Source organism: Perissodus microlepis, chromosome 5 (genome assembly GCF_051167445.1).
Source record: "Perissodus microlepis isolate ML-2025 ecotype Zambia chromosome 5, ASM5116744v1, whole genome shotgun sequence".
In the NCBI taxonomy this organism is placed as follows: Eukaryota; Metazoa; Chordata; class Actinopteri; order Cichliformes; family Cichlidae; genus Perissodus; species Perissodus microlepis.
In genome coordinates this window covers 3166062-3185394 of record NC_140465.1, presented here as the reverse complement: position 1 = coordinate 3185394, position 19333 = coordinate 3166062, and the positions used below count along the sequence as shown (strand labels likewise).

Sequence of the window (19333 nt, the reverse complement as noted above, 5' to 3'; positions counted from 1 at the left end):
TCGTTGGTGAAAAGACAGGATTCAGAAATATCACACATTATCTTAGTTGAAGAATGAGACCAAATGACATCTTGCGCCTATTATTTCAAACAAATCATAGAGAAAACGTCTCCTCAGTTTTGCTTTTGTTCCTTTGTATTACTTTTACTTTTGTAAATTCTCAGTTCATCACTGTGCACCTTACATTTATTCACACAAACATTTTAACCCAGTAAAATTAATTCACCTCTTCCTGATCTCTACTCCTGTCTAAAAAAAATTCTCCTTGGTCAGAATATTATTATGATCCCACCTTCACAAACTGACTTACTGACCCTGTGATGAATGGCAGATTCTATATGAACTGTGTTCTGTTCAAGTTTAGCCTCCAGATTTTCTGCAGATTTTGCTGCACCCTGCACAGTTCCTGTCCTCAGAGGACATGCAAGAGGTATATAAAGTAAGAAAGTTATTAGTTACTAGTAATAATTCACAAGGTGATTAATGAATACAAGAATATGTTTTGCTTTCCTGCTACACACTGAATTTGTATTATGATTTTATTCTGGTGCATTTTAAGTGTTTGTTTACCAATGCAGGTCCTTGGTGCTCTGTTGTGGCTGAAATTCTCCTTTTATAATATTATTCATATTGACACTGCAGGGAAACTTCCTAAGCCGAATAGAGTGGAATTATCCAACATGAATGCAGACCTCTATCCAGTTAGTATAAAAAAACTGCAATCATTCAGACTGTATGTCGCCTCATTTTATCCTCATTCAGCATTTGTAGATACTCGAGTGTTAGTGGCACATTATTGAAATGCTGACATTTCCTTTGCAGTGACCTGATGTAGTAGTTACTTACAGCTAATCATCTCTTTCTTTCCAAAGCTCTGAGGCCTTCTGCTATCTGTCCCCAAGACTATACTTTTTAATTATTTCCACTGAGACTGAAGTTTCTGTTTAATAATATAGTTTTCTTTAAAGGAAGTAAAACTGTTTCTGAAGATTGTGTTAATTAAGCTCTAACATAACTTTTTATTATAGTTTTAACTCTGACTCCACTGCATTTTGTCTGGGACGGTTCATATTATACCTGTTATTTTGCAGATTTTAACATAAATCTACTAACATATGATAACTAAAGATATCCAGCAGAATAAAAGACATTTAAATCATCTCCGGCTGCAACATTAAATTTATGTACATATTAGTGAGTCAGTGATTATGATCCAATAACATAATGGATCCAACTCAAAGACACAACATTTAACACTGGAAACAGATTAGCTATAAAACTAGTATTAAGTACATTATTATTTTTAAGCCTTTCAACAATAAACAACTTGTTTCTAGATATGGGATCATGCAGGTAAGAAAACTGGCAGGCTGACAGTGGGTAAAGGACCACTATGAGGTCCATTATAGCTATAGCTCATACTGATAAGAACAAGAAATACTTTATTTATCCCAAGTTGGGTTATTTTAAAATGATTTCTTTTAAATTATTTAATGAAATTTCAATTTATATCTATAAATTAAATGACTTTAATACAGACAATTGTTCTACATCAGAACCCGGTGTTACTTAGTTTACTATATTTTGGGTTTACTGTAATGCTCTTTCATTTTGGCCATTAGCTTGGCATTGATGGTCTGAGCCCCTGATGCAGTGTCCTTGTGAAAGACACCTGGGTCACTGCTCACAGTTTCAGATTCTCCTCATTGGTTGCACTTTAAATAACCAAATATGGGCATTTAGTCAGTTTAAAAAATGTAAAAAAAAAAATCCCATTGACTTGCTGTTCAGTAACTGACCCAATGATCTGTCCTACATAAGTCGTCTTTTATAAGACCAAATGCTAACACTTTGCAGTTGACGATAGCCCAACATACTTTAGTTGCCTCAGTGTGGCGTGGGTCTGGGATTTGTCACGCTGAGGTGAACTCTAATTGGGAAAGCTGATTGAATGGCTGCTCAGGTGGAAATGAGAGAAAGTTATGCAAAGTGTGCTGACACTCACTCGCACACCTCTGATTTCTGACTGGGAGAGAGCTAAGGGGATCTTGGGACTTGACAGTTTCAGGTCAGAAAATACTCGAATAAGAAATATTTCCAGTGCACTAATGAAAGACCTGAGGCATGTCATTGGGATGTTTACTCCCATATAAAAAGATCTAGTAATAATATGGTTTTCTTAAACCCTCCTACTAATCTTTGCCTGCAGCCTTAGAACAACAAAAAGACTCCTTTTCCGTGTTTACTTCCTACCCACTTTGCTCTGAATTTCTTCTAAACTAGGAGACCACTTTCTGGAATCACAGCACACGTGATTGTTTTTTCCTTTCTCTGCTTTTCACACTGTTAGCATTGCCATCCTGTTGGTGGACAATGCTGAGCTAAGCTGTCCTTCTGTAAAATGTCATTCACTGTAGCTGCCTGTCTGTTTACGCTATTATTTTTCCATCACTCCCCAACCATCAAACACATGAACTTTTCTCTCAGTGTGATTCACTGTGTTTTTTTTACCCTCCTACCTTTTGTTCCTTCTCTCTGCTTCAGTCATCAACTTCACAAGACTACTCCACAATGCTTATAACTGGAGAATTATACAAGCCCTCTTTCCATTGACTGAACAAGTTGTTCCAGATTATATTGCTGCATGATGTTTCATGCATTGTGAGGGATAATTTGAGCTCACCAGGTACATTATTTTACTCATTTAAATGTTAATTTGAATGCTAATTAGAACCGTTAATCCATGATTATAAATGATGATAAATAACTTCATGAAATGTCCTCTGGATATCCTGAGCTGGCAGCATGGATCCAGACTTTAGAAAGCGTGCCGATTTGACAGCTCACAAAATCAAACACACTTATGATTACTCTCGACACTGGCTATGTGCCCCTCATTTTGTTGAATCAGAAGTTTCAGTTTAAACTGCAATTTAGTTTCTTAATCAGAGATATTTTAGTTTGTTATAACTATCACAAAGACATCACATATTTGGTTTTTGAATGATCTTAGCGTCATTGAGAATGATCACCAACTTGCAGTATTAGTGTGAATGGCTGGAATGAGAATTTGCCCCTCTCAGTCTGACATCATGATTTTCAGTCAAAAGGGAATGGAGTACCCACTCCGGGTTGGGATGACTCACTGCCTCAAGAGAAGTTCAGCTTTCTCTGGCTGTTGTTCATTAGCTAAGGAAAAGTTGAGCATGAGATGGAAAGAAAGTGGCACGGGATCTACAGTAAAGATGATGCTGTATTATAATGTTATGGTAAAAAGACAGCTGAAGCTCTTAATTTACTGGTCAGTCTATGGCCGTGACAAGTAGTGACCATAGATCACTATTATGTTTAGTGACAAAAAGTACAAAATCACAGAAACAAGTGTCAGTAATTAGCTCCCTACAATGTGGCCTTTATAGATAATTGGGTAACCTTCTGGGGGAAACCTGGTCTTGTTAGGAGAGATGGCATCCATCCCACTTTGGATGGAGCAGCTCTCATTTCTAGAAACCTGCCTAAATTTATTAAAGCCCCTAAAACTTGACTATCCAGAGTTGGGACCAGGAAGCTGAGTTGCAGTCTTAGACGCCTCTCTGCTGCTTAACTCCTCCTGTTTTCTCCCAAAACACCATCCCCACAGAGACTGTGTCAGCTCCCAAACAGACAAAAAACAAACTAAAAACCAGCAAAAAACGATTTAAACATAAAAAATCACAAAGACAGAACAATACAGTATCCACATCTGCACCGCAGAATAAAACAGTGAAATGTGGATTATTAAACATTAGGTCTCTCTCTTCCAAATGTCTGTTAGTACATGACTTAATAATTGATCAACAAATTGATTTACTCTGCCTTACAGAAACCTGGTTGCAGCAGGAAGATTATGTTAGTTTAAATGAATCAACACCACCGAGTCATTCTAACTACCAGAAACCTCGAAGCACAGGCCGAGGGGGCGGTGTGGCAGCAATTTTTCACACCAGCCTGTCAATCAACCAAAGACCCGGACAGACTTTTAATTCATTTGAAAGCCTGATGCTTCGCCTCGTCCACCTCAGCTGTAAAACTCAGAAAACAGTCTTACTTGTTATCATCTATCGTCCACCTGGGCCTTACACAGAGTTTCTCTCTGATTTCTCAGACTTTATATCTAATTTAGTTCTGAGCTCAAATAAAATAATTATTGTGGGTGATTTTAACATCCATGTAGATGCTAAAAATGACAGCCTCAACATGGCATTTAGTCTGTTATTAGACTCAATCGGCTTCTCTCAAAATGTAAAAGAACCCACCCACCACTTTAATCACACTCTAGATCTTGTTTTAACATATGGCATAGAAACTGAACATTTAACAGTGTTTCCTGAAAACCCTCTCCTGTCTGATCATTTCCTGATAACATTTACAATAATTGATTACACAGCAGTGGAGAGTAGACTTTATCAAAGTAGATGTCTTTCTGAAAGCGCTGTAACTAAGTTTAAGAATATAATCCGTACGACTCTGGATACTGTAGCTCCTGTGAAAACTAAGGTCTCTAATCAGAAGTACCTGACTCCGTGGTATAATTCTCAAACACGTAGCCTAAAGCAGATGACTCGTAATCTGGAGAGGAAATGGCGTGTCACAAATTTAGAGGATCATCATTTAGCCTGGAGAAATAGTTTGCTGCTTTATAAGAAAGCCCTCCGCAAAGCCAGAACATCTTACTATTCGTCACTGATTGAAGAAAATAAGAACAACCCCAGGTTTCTCTTCAGCTCTGTAGCCAGGCTGACAAAAAGTCAGAGCTCTGTTGAGCCAACCATCCCTTTAACGTTAACTAGTAATGACTTCATGAACTTCGTCACCAATAAAATTTCAACCATTAGAGAAAAAATTTATCATAATTATCTCGCAGATGTAATATTATCTAAAACTGCTCCAAGAAGTCCTGCCATTAATTAATGCTTCAATATCAAATATGATCAACCTTTCTCTAATAATCGGCTATGTAGTCTAAGGAGCTCAGAAAGAAAAGCGTCTGGACTTCTTTAAGCAGCTTGAAGACGTTTCACCTCTCATCCGAGAAACTTCTTCAGTTCTAAGGTCACATGGTGGAGAGTCTCAGATTTAAGCCCTATGGGAGTGCCCCTCAAGAGGGACATGGACCCCATATTGATCCTATACCTAATCACACGAGCCAAGGTGTGAAAACGGCTGTAGGTCACAATCAGCCAAGGTTTTGGGTGAAGATGGCCTTTATGACCGAGAACCTTCACAGACAATTGCCTATGTACCACAGGCCGTCAAGCTGGCTGTAGTTAAACCCTTACTTAAAAAAGCATCTCTAGACCCAGCAGTCTTAGCTAATTATAGGCCAATCTCCAACCTTCCTTTCATATCAAAAATCCTTGAAAGAGTAGTTGTCAAACAGCTAACAGGTCATCTGCAGAGGAATGGTTTATTTGAAGAGTTTCAGTCAGGTTTCAGAGCTCATCACAGCACAGAAACAGCTTTAGTGAAGGTTACAAATTATCTTCTTATGGCCTCTGACAGTGGACTCATCTCTGTACTTGTCCTGCTAGACCTTAGTGCAGCGTTTGATACTGTTGACCATAAAATCCAATTAGAGAGATTAGAACAGGGGTCAGCGACCCTGGGCACGTGTGCCACAGCTGGCACGCAAAGGGTTAACTGATGGCACGACCATAGCGGGACTGGCCACTGGACATACCGGGTATGATTTTTCGTTTTTATGGGCCGATGGTGTTTGTTTTTTTGTTTTTGTTTTTCTCTTGTGACGGTATAAACAATGAAAGGTGGCGGGTTGGCCAGATGCTGGCCGATGTTTAAAAATAACTCAGTTGTTTGGTGGTGGCTACGGCGGAGCTTCCACAGAGGCCAGCAGGTGGATGAGGGAAAGGGGAGGCAGGAGAGGAGAGACCCGAGGCAGCCGCCGGTCCGAGTGTCAGGTGACCTGAACTTCAGGTAAGAAGTTATGACCTGCAGTCTATCTGGGTCAGATATAAACCAAGTTTAGGTGGAGTTTATTTTCGTTGTGCTGACTTTTTACAGTCAGTTACAATCACTCGTACTGCGTACCAGCTAGCATGACAGAGTTTCTCTACAGCTGGGTGGCTGCTATGATGTTACTGATAGTGAACTTTATTTTATTCATAAGGTTAGTTGTAGAGTTGCCAACCGTCCCGTAAAAAAACGAATCGTCTCGTATTCAGAGAAAATATTACGTGTTTCATATTGAGCCGACAAGGAACGCAGCTAGAATGGAAAAAAAGACACAAAGCTGGAGTTATTCTGTCTTTGCTGCACAGCTGCCTCTTCTTCTCTCATTCTCTCCCCCTCCCTCTCCTGTTGCTACTTCAATCATGAAACTGATCAATGATCAGCTGATTGGCTTTTCTCTCTTGTTTGTTTATCGCTCACTTTGCGCCAGAAAGAGGAAACCGCCGGATGTCGCGCTAAAAAACAACAGCAGTTTAAGCTTGATCAGCTGTTGTTAGAATTTATTTAATAGTAATTTCTAGTATCAGCTGATGTTTGTTGGAGCCACAGCTGTAACAGCTGCTGGTCATGATATCAGTTTGGATATGTGGTGAGAGGGAAACATGAAGATGAAACCAGGAGATGTCCTTACTGAATCATCAGAGCTGAACAGGTGATGGAGAAACAGGTTTACCTTTCAGGTGACATGAATGAGTTGAAGGGAAGTTATGAACTGTTTCTGAGAGACAAAAAACACCAGGATCCTTTTCTAAGTAGCTGACAGCTGGTAACTGTGCAGGGGCGGATCTAGCAAAGTTTTGCCAGGGGGCCAGGTAGGGCATTAACAGGGAGAGGGGGGCACAAAGAAATACTTTCTTATTCTCATTTAAAATGTCTCACTTTTAATAAATAATTATCTGAATGTTACAACCAAAGTTTTTCTCTGATGTAAAATGTATTGAAATCATACATATACCAACAAGACTGTACATCACTGTCACCACAGCGTTTGTTTTCATTCAAAGGCTTTATGGCTTTAATACCTGGTGGGCCGGTCTCTAGTCAAAATGCCTGGGCCGATTTTTTTGTCCCAGTCCAGCCCTGGGCACGACACGCAGTGAATTAATCTGAGGAGGTGTGTTAAAAAATAAATGGGCCAGCGGTGCACATCGCAAATCAGCTCGCATAGTTGTGCCAATTCTTAATGACGGTATCTTAGCTAACAACCTCAACTACCAGATTAAACATGTAATTGGCTAAAAATAACTTTGCCTACTGGTGAGAGGGGCGTTGTTAGCTTGCAGTTTTTTCAAGTGATGTTGAAATTTCCACATTCCAACACTTCAAATGCTTCAGGAGCTGTCTGCTCAGCGCAGCATCAGCACCGTGGAAATACACGGATACATCCGTAGACTCGAGACAGAATTCACAATGCGTTTTTGGGACTTTCGGGTGTTTGGACCAATGTTTTCTTTTCTAATCAAATCAAAAAGCTTTAATGAGCAGCAGGATTTGTTAACTGGTTGGACACAGAGGACATCGAAATGCAGCTGATTGAACTGAAAAGCTCGACTCTGTGGGGGTCAAAGTTTGCAGAACTACAAACACAGCTGGAATGCACAGCTGTGCGTGTTCATGGAGCTGCATTTTCACCTGCTGGACATCACTACCTGACAAGTTTAACTGTCTTCAGAACATTGCAGAGGCCTTATTGACAGTATTTGGCTCTACATATCTGTGTGAGCAGATTTTCTCTCACATGAGTGTCCTCAGGTATCCGTCTGAATGCTGGACACTCGGAGACCTGTGTCTCTGAGTGGGAGACCAGAGATCACATTAACATGTGTGTCTCTGTATTAACAAACATGTCATATTGGCCCAGTTTATTTTTCTTATCATTGTTGTGAGGAGACCATAAATAGCATTTGTATTTTCTGTTGTACAGTTCATTTGCTGTTATGGATAAAAAGTGTCTATTTTTTTTTTTCAAAATAGCTGATAACTATTCGCTGATAGCTGCCAACATCTGCAAACAAATATAATTCTATAATGTTGTTCTGTGTGTAACTGTTAATATAGAGCGTTATTACATTTATTGCTAATGCAATCATATGGCACACTGACTTCTGAGGAAATTTTAGATGAACATGCTGCAGGTATTACAGGTACTGAGCTGCAGTGGTTTGTATCGTATCTGTCTAACAGACTCCAATTTGTTCATGTAATGGAGAGTCTTCTTCACACATTAAGGTTAATTATGGAGTTCCACAGGGTTCAGTGCTAGGACCAACTCTGTTTACATTTGCGCAATATCTCTAAAATGAGAAATATCCTGTCTCAGAGTGATGCTGAAAAACTAGTTCATACATTTATTACTTCAAGGCTGGACCAGTGTAATTTGTTATTATGAGGATGTCCTAAAAACTCCCTGAAAAGCCTTCAGTTAATCCAAAATGCTGCAGCAAGAGTCCTGACAGGGACTAGAAAGAGAGAACAGATTTCTCCCATACTGGCTTATCTTAATTTCTCCTACAATGGGTGACCATAAGGTCTGGGCTCACAGTTAGTAATAGAATGAGTAACTCAGTCATTTGGGAAGGGCTCAGAGTAGAGCTGGTACTCTAATGCATCAAAACAGCCAGTTTACATCATCCCAAGCAATCTCCACAGTGATTCTACTGTACAGCAATACACAAGTAGAAATGGAAGCAAGACTACAATGCTGAATGTGTGAGTCAGAGCTGACACATGTCAACCAAAAATAAATCCTTGGAAAAAAGTTAATCTGACTTCACACCTGTTTTTTAAGCTTTATGAATATGGTGAACTTGAAAAAGCAGATGTTTATCTGAAGTTTCTGTTATTCCATGAAAACAGAAAAAACTATTCACATAATATTGCAAGTCAACATCTAACTGTAGTGAAGCAGTCTAAGGGATTACTTTGTGTTCCAACAGTTTAGAGTGCAGAGCGCTGCAAAATGAGAACAGACGTGTCAGACTGAGTAAACTGTTTTAACATTTAGACCAAACTAAATACTTGGAGTTTATGTGGTCTAACCAGCAGATGGGTTAACATAACATATCAATATTTAATGTGTCCAAGTTAGAAAGGCCAACAGACCTTAATTTATTATTTAGTTGCTGTATAAAAAAAAGCCTTTCCTTTATGTTATGCAACCTCTGGATCCACTCATAAGCTGCGTAAAATATAGTATATGTTAATAAATATCCATTTTCTGATCCAAAAATCCTATTGTTGTCATTGACATCACTAGGAATATCAGATTGCAAACTGACTCAAGTCTCACCATTCCACTGCAGGTCTGTTGGTGCCACAGGATATGTGAATGTTTGATAGAAAAACAGGGTTTTGTTTTTCATTCATGAAATGCATTAAGGTGCGCACACTTCTTTAATGAAATTATTTTGTAGTAAAATATGACCATCAAGATGTAAACAAAGTTTGAAATCTGAGATAAGTAATGTGGCTATATAAACACTGTCAGCCTGCTGTTTTCAGAGGTTTTACAGTTGTGTTATTTGCATCATCCAGTCAGCAATGTACAATTATTTCCACAGGTTATTGGAGCATGGTCCATGTTGTTTGTTTTATCATTTTTGTGCATCACAATGTAAAAAAGAAGATGCCCAGAAAACACAAAACATTTAGTGAACTTGATTTAATACATTTGTGTTTTTCCCCAGCTTTCAACTGTTGTTACTCACTTTACTAAGATTTACTCATTTAGACAAGCGTTTTGGTAACTTGAATTTTCTTGTTTGTGTAATTACAATATTCCTGCGAGGTTGACAATAAAAAAATAGCTCCAATGTATTTCTATTTTGATAAAACACAGACTGCACCATCCTGGCTTTAGAGTCCTTTCACAGAGAGACAAGTGAATAAACCTTTACATTATGAAAGCACTCATCACTTTGACTAGAGAAGTCAGCGTTAATCGTGTTGCTATATGTTTATTTAAGGAATGCTGAGTGAAAACATTTTCATTAATCAATCATTAATCATTAATCAAGTGATTTGTTTTTCAAAGCTAAAGTATATACACATCCATACACTGGAGTTTCACAGTAACTATAGTGAACAAGACGAGTTAAAACTTATATATCCACCTTAGATTTACAAGCAGTCAGTTTGATTGGGTGGTTTACAGACATGTGCAAGTGTATGTACAAAGTGCATGCCCATACATTCACAAGGATGTACTCGTGCATTATGTTGTTATATACATGGTTTCCTCGAGGGAAACTAAATGTAATGCTTCTTCTGTAATAGTCTTCTTTGTAACTCAAACTGCATTCACTAGTGCGCCCTTCCTCCATTCCTTCTTTTTAAGAATGTACCAGATTGTTGACTTGTCCATTTATTCTGATTTTCAGACTAATAAAAAACTTTGGACCTCATATTGAGAGGTTGATTGAAAAGCTATTAAATCCAAGTCCAGCACTTGGAACCAGATCTTTTATCTACTAAATTTGTTGTGGAATAAAGAGAGAACAGGCTTTTTTAAAGCTATTTATGAGTTGCTCAGTTATATTTGAGTATTTGAAAATGGGCAGTGAATCTGAACCAGATGGAATAGCTGTGATTCCTAAATTAATGCCTAATCTGAAAGTTTGGACTTCAATCATATCTTGATTGTTGGATTTATTTTTTATTATTGTCTGTGGTGGGGTACAGTGGCAGGACTAAAAGAAATGTTAAAAAATTGAGAAAAAAAAGTACAAATAATCCAAAAATGTATGGACCTAACTGTAATTTCTGCTACATCAGCTCACCATTAATGACACCATTCATTTGACTGACCAAGAGTAAATTTATTAACTACTGCACAGAGTCGGTCGCTTTTCACATTTGCACCACCATTAACAAAAATAGCCCATAAAGTCAATAATTTCAAGTACTAACAGTTAAAATAGTCTCTCCCTCAGTTTCAAACATGACTCTCACCAGTGGAAAGGCGTGGGAGATCTTGCCGTCTGGGGGAAGTTTAGCTCCAAAGCCATACGCAGGGAAGAGTTTGTCACTGTCATAGTCCTGGATAATTTCTCCCACAGCCTTCAGGGCCATGGCATATGCATTCATTTGGTATGGACTCATATAGTGCAACGATGTCGGCTGGGACGGGTTACCTAGAAAGAGCACCCCCACCAGCATGCAGCAAAATTAGCGTGAGAATGTTCTTATCAGAGAATGAAGAAAAGCAATTACACATTTATTAGACTTGCAAAAAACACACATGCAGACATGATGAAGGAAACCACTATGTTGTGTAACTACTGGAATTAGTTGGGTTTTTTTTATTTGCTTTCCAAAAAAAAGACCAACTAAATTTTGAGAAACGTGGTTTTGTAGAATTGATATTACGGAGCCGTGGAAAGAAAATACATTTCAAAGAGCATCCTTATTCGTATCTGTGTAGTTTCTTTGCTGTCTGACATGTTGTCAGTTCTTTAAGTCTGAATGCGGTCTTTTCAATTTGTGGGATCACAACCTAGCATGAAAGGTTTTAAGCAGTGTTGTCCTGTTTTAGCCGCTAAACCCTCTTTGATAAACTCACTATCAGAGAACGGTTTATTGTTGTTGTAGATTTTGTAGGAAATCACAATACAACTTTGCTGCTTTTATTTTGAAGGCCACAGCTTTCAAAATACTCAACTTAAAAGGTCCATTTTTATTTATTTTTTTAACTCAAAGCTATGTGCTTAGTTTGTGGTGAGTAGTTCGAATTCTCTTTTGATTTGAATGAGAGCTGTGATGTCCCTGACTCAGTTATTCATCTTATCATATGGGGTAACAAACGAGTTTGAGATTATGGAGGAGCTGACAGATTTACGCTCAATGATAACCTGCTCAGTATTTTTCTCCAGTATTTTAAAGTATTTTAATAAAAGTCTTATTGAATTCCTATAACCTCCTTTTTTGTGCACGTATAATGCAGAAATTTGGAACTAATTTAAGTTCATAAAAGTTTTAAGATGTTTTTTTTGCTCCAGGGTAGGTACTTTCAGGCACAAGGGGAATATTGAGTGATATAAGTATACAATGACTGGTCTGTGCAAAAAACCATATACATAAACAATAGTTATCTTCAGTGTTGGGACTAACGCGTTATTAAGTAACGCGTTACAGTAACTACGTTATTATTGTGGTAACAAGCACGGTAACTAGTTATTATGCCAAAACCGGGAACGCGTTCCCGGTTTTGGCATACTCCTTACTGGTATTTAGATAGGCTCGTTATTCGTTACTTCGTGTGGTGGCTATCGCGGAGCTTCCACAGATTCAATAACATTAGCAAGTGGTGGAAGCCAGCAGGTGGATGAAGGAAAAGGGAGGCAAGAGGAGAGACCCGAAGCGGCCGCTGGTCCGAGAGTGTCAGGTGAACTGAACTTCAGGTAAGAAGTTATGACCTGCAGTCTCTCTGGGTCAGATATGAACCAAGTTTAGGTGGAGTTTATTTTCGTTATGCTGACTTTTTCGTACTGCGTGCTAGCTAGCATGACGGAGTTTCTATACAGCTGGGTGGGTGCTATGTTACTGATGTTGAACTTTATTTTGTTCATAAGGTTAATTATTAGAGTTGCCAACCGTCCCGTAAAAAACGGAATCGTCTCGTATTCAGAGAAAATATTACGCGTTTCGTATTGAGGTGAAAAGGAACAGTTTGTCCCGGACTTCAGCTACAATGAAAAAGACACAAAGCTGGAGTTTTTCTGCGTCTTTACGCTGTCAGCTGCCTCTTCTTCTCTCATTCTCTCCGCCTGCCTCTCCTGTTGCTACTTCAGTCATGAAACTGACCAATGATCAGCTGATCGGCTTTTCTCTCTTGTTTATTTATCACCCACTTTGCGCCAGAAAGAGGAAACCAGCGGATGTCGCGTTAAACAACAGCAGCACGTTTAAGCTTGATCTGCTGTTGTTAGAATTTATTTAATATTAATTTCTAGTATCAGCTGATGTTTGCTGGAGCCACAGCTGTAAACCTGCTGGTCATGGTGTCGGTTTGGTTATGTGGTGAGAGGGAAACATGAAGATGAAACCAGGAGATGTCCTTACTGAATCATCAGAGCTGTGATGGAGAAACAAGTTTACCTTTTACGTGACATGAATGAGTTGAAGGGAAGTTATGAACTGTTTCTGAGAGACAAATAACACCAGGATCCTTTTCTAAGTAGCTGACAGCTGGTAACTGTGCAGGGGCGGGTCTAGCAAAGTGTTGCCAGGGGTCCATGTAGGGCATTAAAAGGGAAAGGGGGGGCACAAGGAAATACTTTCTTATTCTCATTTAAAATGTCTCACTTTTAAAAAAATAATTATCTGAGTCTTACAACAAACAATGGATAGATTGATACATATATACCATCAGAACAGTGTACATCACTGTCACAACAGTGTTTATTTTCATTCAAAGGCTTTATGATTTTTCCTATAATGGTGGGCCGGTCTCTAGTCAAAATGCCCGCGACGATTTTTTTGTCCCAGTCCAGCCCTGTATGCAGCTCATCTGCAGTCTGGTGTTACCTACATCTTCCTATTCAGAAGGCAGAATTTCCGAGTTCTGAGTACAATCGAAAGCACCACGACTGCAGTTTTTGTGTTGGATGTAAAAAGCAGGCTAGGATAGAATCAGGTGTGGGATTTCTCTCGTGGAAATGTGCACATTATTTTTTTCTTTCTATTGGTAGGTGGCACAGTGCACTTGTGGCAAGTAAGCAAGCTAGAAGACTGGCAATCTTGCTGGGTATCCAGTTACGGAAGCAACACATTAACAAGAGAATTCTGAGTAAAACCAAAGTTACTTTCCCTAGTAACTAGTTACTCTGAAAGTAACGAGTAACTTGAAGTAACTGAGTTACTTTTGATAGAAGTAACTAGTAATGTAACTAAGTTACTAATTTAAAGTAACTTACCCAACACTGGTTATCTTTAAAAATATAGAGAACTGGACCAATAGAAAAGTCCAAGTGTTATGCATATATGTAAGAGAGGAAACGCATCATATGAAGCAAAAATATCATAATTTCACTCACGTTATTCTCAACTTGCGACCTTTGCAAAACACAGTAAAGCTATGTAAAAAAAAGAAAAAAAAAGAAGGAAAAAAGAAGGGAAACTGAAAAACCATTACAGGAAAATAAAGACCACTATGTACTATTTAAACCTGTCTGTTAAGTTACTGCCACAAATGCATGTTAGCTTAATAGCAGATAGTTATAGAAAGAATATTTTACAACCACAAACAACTTTTCCTGGTTGTAAAATATTTGTTCCTCGTTCCCAGTAAGTTCCCTGGTTCTCTGTACATTATCAAGACTGACACACTGCTATCTGCAATTCCCAGATTAAACTCTCATGAAACTCAAATCTCTGTGGTTGGGGGAAGTATATATCTAGAGACAACCTTGCAGTGGGATTACACCAACTAAGTTACCAAAATCTAGTTAGTTTTGAAATGTAATGTTTCAAAATGCACCAATGAGGCATAACATAATGACCACGTGCCTAAAATTTTGTTGGCCCCTATTTGCTGCCAAAACAGCCCTGACCCATTGAAGCAAGGATTCCACTAGACTCCGAAAGTGTGCTGTGGTATCTGGAAGCAAGATGTTAGCAATATTCTTCCTACGAGTCCTACAAGTTGTGAGATGGGCCACCGTCATTCTGACTTGCTTATACATCACATCCCACAGATGCTCAATTGGATTGAAAGCTTGGGAATTTGTTGTGCTCCTCAAACCATTCCAGAGTCATGTTTTTTTCTTTCTGGCAGAGTGGATTATCCTGGCCACCGCCATCGGGGAATACCATTTCCATGAAATTCAATTCAATTCAATTTTATTTATATAGCGCCAAATCACAACAACAGTCACCTCAAGGCGCTTTATATTGTACGGTAAATTGTACAATAATAGATACAGAGAAAAACCCAACAATCATAAGACCCCCTATGAGCAAGCACTTTGGCGACAGTGGGAAGGAAAAACTCCCTTTTAACAGGAAGAAACCTCCGGCAGAACCAGGCTCAGGGAGGGGCGGCCGTCTGCTACGACCGGTTGGGGAGAGAGAAGGAAAACAGGATAAAGACATGCTGTGGAAAGGGTGTACACAGTGCTTAGGTAGGTGGTATGTGTCAAAGTAACAGCCAAATTGATTGCAAACCCAAAGTTTTCCAGTAGAACATTGCTCAACATAACGCTGCCTCACTGGCTTGACTTCCTCCTATAGTGCATCCTTATGCTAGGTGTTCCCTAAGAAAGTGATGTACAAGCAACCAGCCATCTACATGATGTAAAAAGAAAATATGATTCCTCAGACCTTACACTGCTCTGTCGTGTAGTTCTGATGCATACGTACTCACTGTTGGCACTTTCAGAAGTGGACAGCATGGGCACTGTGACTAGGGCAGGTTGCAGTCCCATATACAACAAACTGTGATGCAATGTGTATTCTGACATCTTTCTATCAGAATCAGTACGAACATTTTTAGCAATTTGAGCTACATTATCTTGTCTGTTGGATTGGACCACACGAACCAGCCTTAGCTCCACATCCATGAGCCTTGACCAGCCCATGACCCTTTTGATAGATACTGGCCACTCCAAACTGGGAACACCCCACAGTTTTGGAAATCTGACTTAGTTGTCGTGCCATCACAATTTGACCCTTCTTAAACTCACTCAAATGCTTATGGTTGCCCATTTTTTCTGCTTCTAACACATCTACATTTAAGAGCAAAATGTTTACTTGCTTCCTAATATATCCCAATCACTAACAGGTGCCATGACTAAAAGATAATCGGTATTATTCACCTTACCTGTCAGTGGTCACAAAGTTATAAAATACCCCACCTTTTGCAGCTATAACAACTTTTTGTTAACAACGTTTTTCTTCCGCACCAACGCTGCTCATTAAAGACTTTATGGACCTTGCTTTGTGCACTGATGCACAGCCACGTTGGAAGAGGAAGGGGCCATCCCCTGAAGCATTAAGCTTCTGTCTAAGCCTGTGAGATCTATTCCTGAAAAACAACCCCACACCATAATTATGTGGGGTGATTATATAATAGAATTATGTAAAGGGGAATATGTAATTATTGATTACACTTGGTACAATGCAGAGCAAGAGCAAGTATCGTTCTCCAGACACCTGTCAAACCCAGCCAAGTACATCAGACTGCCAGATGCTGCCAGTGATTTGTAACTCCAGGAAACATATGTTGTGGCAGCATCCTTTACTCCATGCTTTGAAATGTGCTGAGCAGAGATAGGCAGTAATGTGTTAACGCGTTACTGTAATCTGATTACTTTTTCAAGTAACGAGAACAAGTATTACTATTGCAAAAAAGTAATTAGATTACTGTTACTTTCCCATAAGCACGCAGCCTTACTGCGTTACTAAACCATGATTTTATTGGTGAGAGTGTCTCATGACAATGACGTACGAACGTGCGACGTCCGTGGCAGCAACAGACGTGTGCAGATCAACAATAGATAATATGGAGAGCAGGAGAGAGTACGAACGTGCAGCGTTTAAAGCTTGGAAGTACTCACATTACTTTGAATTTGATTCTGTAATAAGTGACAAAAACATTAGCGTCTGCTGTTCACTCTGCGTGGGAAGAAAACTTCTTTCTACAGCAGAAAATTAAACTTCAAATCTGAGCGAGCACCGGGCACGCTGCCACGGGGATGTGACATTAAAAAAAAAATAAAAATCCTACAAACACAGAGGTAACTCCTGGCCTAATGATCCTTTTGTGGTTTGGCAACAGTGCTAAAACTGACAAATTGTGCTGTCAATCAGCACTATCAATCATGTCTTGTAAACACTAATTACAATACAACAATAATCTGGCTGCCTCAGTTTAGTAAGTCCCATTAGCCTGATGGACTGATGAAGTACTTGAACAACCAGATTAGGTGTAATATTGCTAATCTCTCATTATTTCTTTAACAGAGCTTCTTTCTTTGAGAATTTTTCAACTTAAAGACTTTGCAATTAGGAGTTTGTTTTTTCCTGTCTGGCTGATAGGTGACTGTCATTGTGTTTCTTTGCAGGCACCTCTGTAGAATAACAGGGACTTGGTGTTCAGGCTTTTTAAAAATGCTCTTAAGTGGCTAATCAAAAAGCAACTCTCAATGTGAAGGTCATTTTTAATGGACAATCAGCTTGTGCGCTATATTCTTCAGCTGGTCCATTATGATATTTTTTAGACATATTCCAGTTTCCATACTTTACACAGAAGTACATATTGTGCATATGTGTGATGGTTGATGATAGCATGATGACATTTGGGAACATAACAGCACGAATAGTGTCCCCATATAGACCACCACCAAGACAGACAAATAATTGTGTAGCAATTATTTGTGAATGCCATTGAAATTGATTTTTTCCAAAGAAGGCAAAAAGAGTCTAACTAAAGTAAAAAAGCAACAACAAATTATTTTGTGGGCAAAAAAATCTCACTGAACAGATGTGTGGACATTTCCTGCATGCATTAAGATGAAACACTGTCTTACCATTGGATGCTGTGAAGTCTATGGCTACAGTGAAGTTGAGTTGTGTCCTGGTGGGAGATTGAGCACATTAATATCAGTCACAGTGGTCAGGACTTTGTTTTGAGATTGGAAGAACATCTACAGCTCTTCATGCCAGATCGAGAAACGTACATACTGGTCACCGGTGCCATTTAGAAATTGTAAGACATCTAAAGTCTTTGAAATCTACAAATTATTAATGTATGTAGTATTGTTTTTGCCCAGTGAATTCTTCAGCTTTCTGTAACTTACATTTCACAACAAAAACAATAAAAAAAAAAAAAGAGCTGTCCAGAATGATGAGAAAACAAATTCAGCAATATAAAACTCTAAAACAAAAGCAGTGAGGCAGCAGCAAACGTCTCACTGATGGTTTAAGAAACATCAGTGTTCAAATAAAGTGCACTACCTTGGAATTTTTTTTCTTCCAGCCTATTTGCTTGACTGATGTAACACATTTATTGTATTAATATCACACAGTATTTATGAGTGAAACGCTAGTTACTTCAGCTAATTAGCTTATGTAGTTAACAAATCAAACGTTCAGAGTGTGACCCTGATGCAGCTGATGCAACTCAAAGCATGCTCATATTGGTCAGAGTTAGAGCTGATGCAATATGACATCATCAGCTACACTTGTCTGATCTGCCTGATGCAATCTGTGGTTGTCAGTAAACCAACTAGAAGTACAGGGGTGAAGCACTTTCTTTGAATTACTGTGTATTTTCTTAAGCTTTTGCTTTAGATTTAGTTACAACTGCTGTGTTTAAGTTGTGCTGAGAGCAGTTAGCATAGCTGACTTTCTTGTGTCATGCCCTCTGCTTTATTGCCATTTCAGTTTAATGACTTATATTGCATTTTTCTGGCATGTTGGGGGTTAGTTATTTACATGTTATGGTTTTATAACCACAGCATTATTACTGATGCTCTTTTGTTCCAAAACATTTTCTACCCCTAGTTTTATAAAGTAAAAGTATGCGAAATACACTACATTGCTGAAAGTATTCACTCATCTGGCTTCACACACATATGAGTATAACTTGAGTAAAAGTCTCCTGGGAAGGCTTTCCATGAGGTTTATGGGAATTTGTGGCCATTTCTCCAGAAGCATATTTGTGAGGTCAGACAAGACGGCCTTTATCCACTTTGCTCTGATTCATCCCAAAGGCGCAGAGTTCTTCCAGGCCCAGTTCTTCATCCATGTCTTCATGGAGCTTGCTTTGTATACAGTCATGTTGGAACAAGACGAATGTTCATGTTACGCCATGACTGCCCAGCTTGTCGTGATACTCAATGTGTCTTTTTTGTTTCGAATAATTGATGTAAGTAAAAAGTATAACATCAGTCAAGGTCATCTTCAGTGACAACTCAAGTTCTCATCAATCAGAAGCAGACATTTTCTAGTGAAATCTGCTATTTTGGTTATCATTTAACTGAACAACATTGCGTGCAGTGGCAAACTAAATGTCAGGTTCGACAAACAGAGCAGTGGGGATAAATGACAGAAGCTGTGAAGAGTCACTAAACTGTGACTCAAGAATCAAATGAGGGCTGATTTTTTTCACTGGAAAACCAGAATGTAAGCAAAGTGTGTAAACATTTTAGTCAAAGTTTATAACACATTGCACCCTCTGTACTACCTTCCAGTAATATCATTTGTGTATGTTCGACTCTACCCTAATGAAACATGACTGACTGAGTTCTTACCCTCCTCTGATGAAGTCGACAAATGTATACTCTGACTCCACTTTGAAAGACAGCAGGGTCACCTTGAAGATTGG

General features: G+C 38.9%; 1 protein-coding gene across 2 annotated transcripts in view; it reads right to left on the bottom strand.

Moving 5' to 3' along the window:
- LOC146386388 (copine-9-like) overlaps positions 1-19333 on the bottom strand; it is a 252328-nt gene that overhangs the window by 35201 nt on the left and 197794 nt on the right. For both annotated transcript variants that reach the window (XM_084927401.1, XM_084927403.1), the window contains 3 exons: positions 19260-19321; positions 17535-17581; positions 10960-11141 (listed from right to left, as the gene is read on the bottom strand). In XM_084927401.1, the coding sequence (XP_084783527.1) occupies positions 10960-11141; positions 17535-17581; positions 19260-19321 (291 nt within the window). The remainder of the gene's footprint in view (positions 1-10959; positions 11142-17534; positions 17582-19259; positions 19322-19333) is intronic.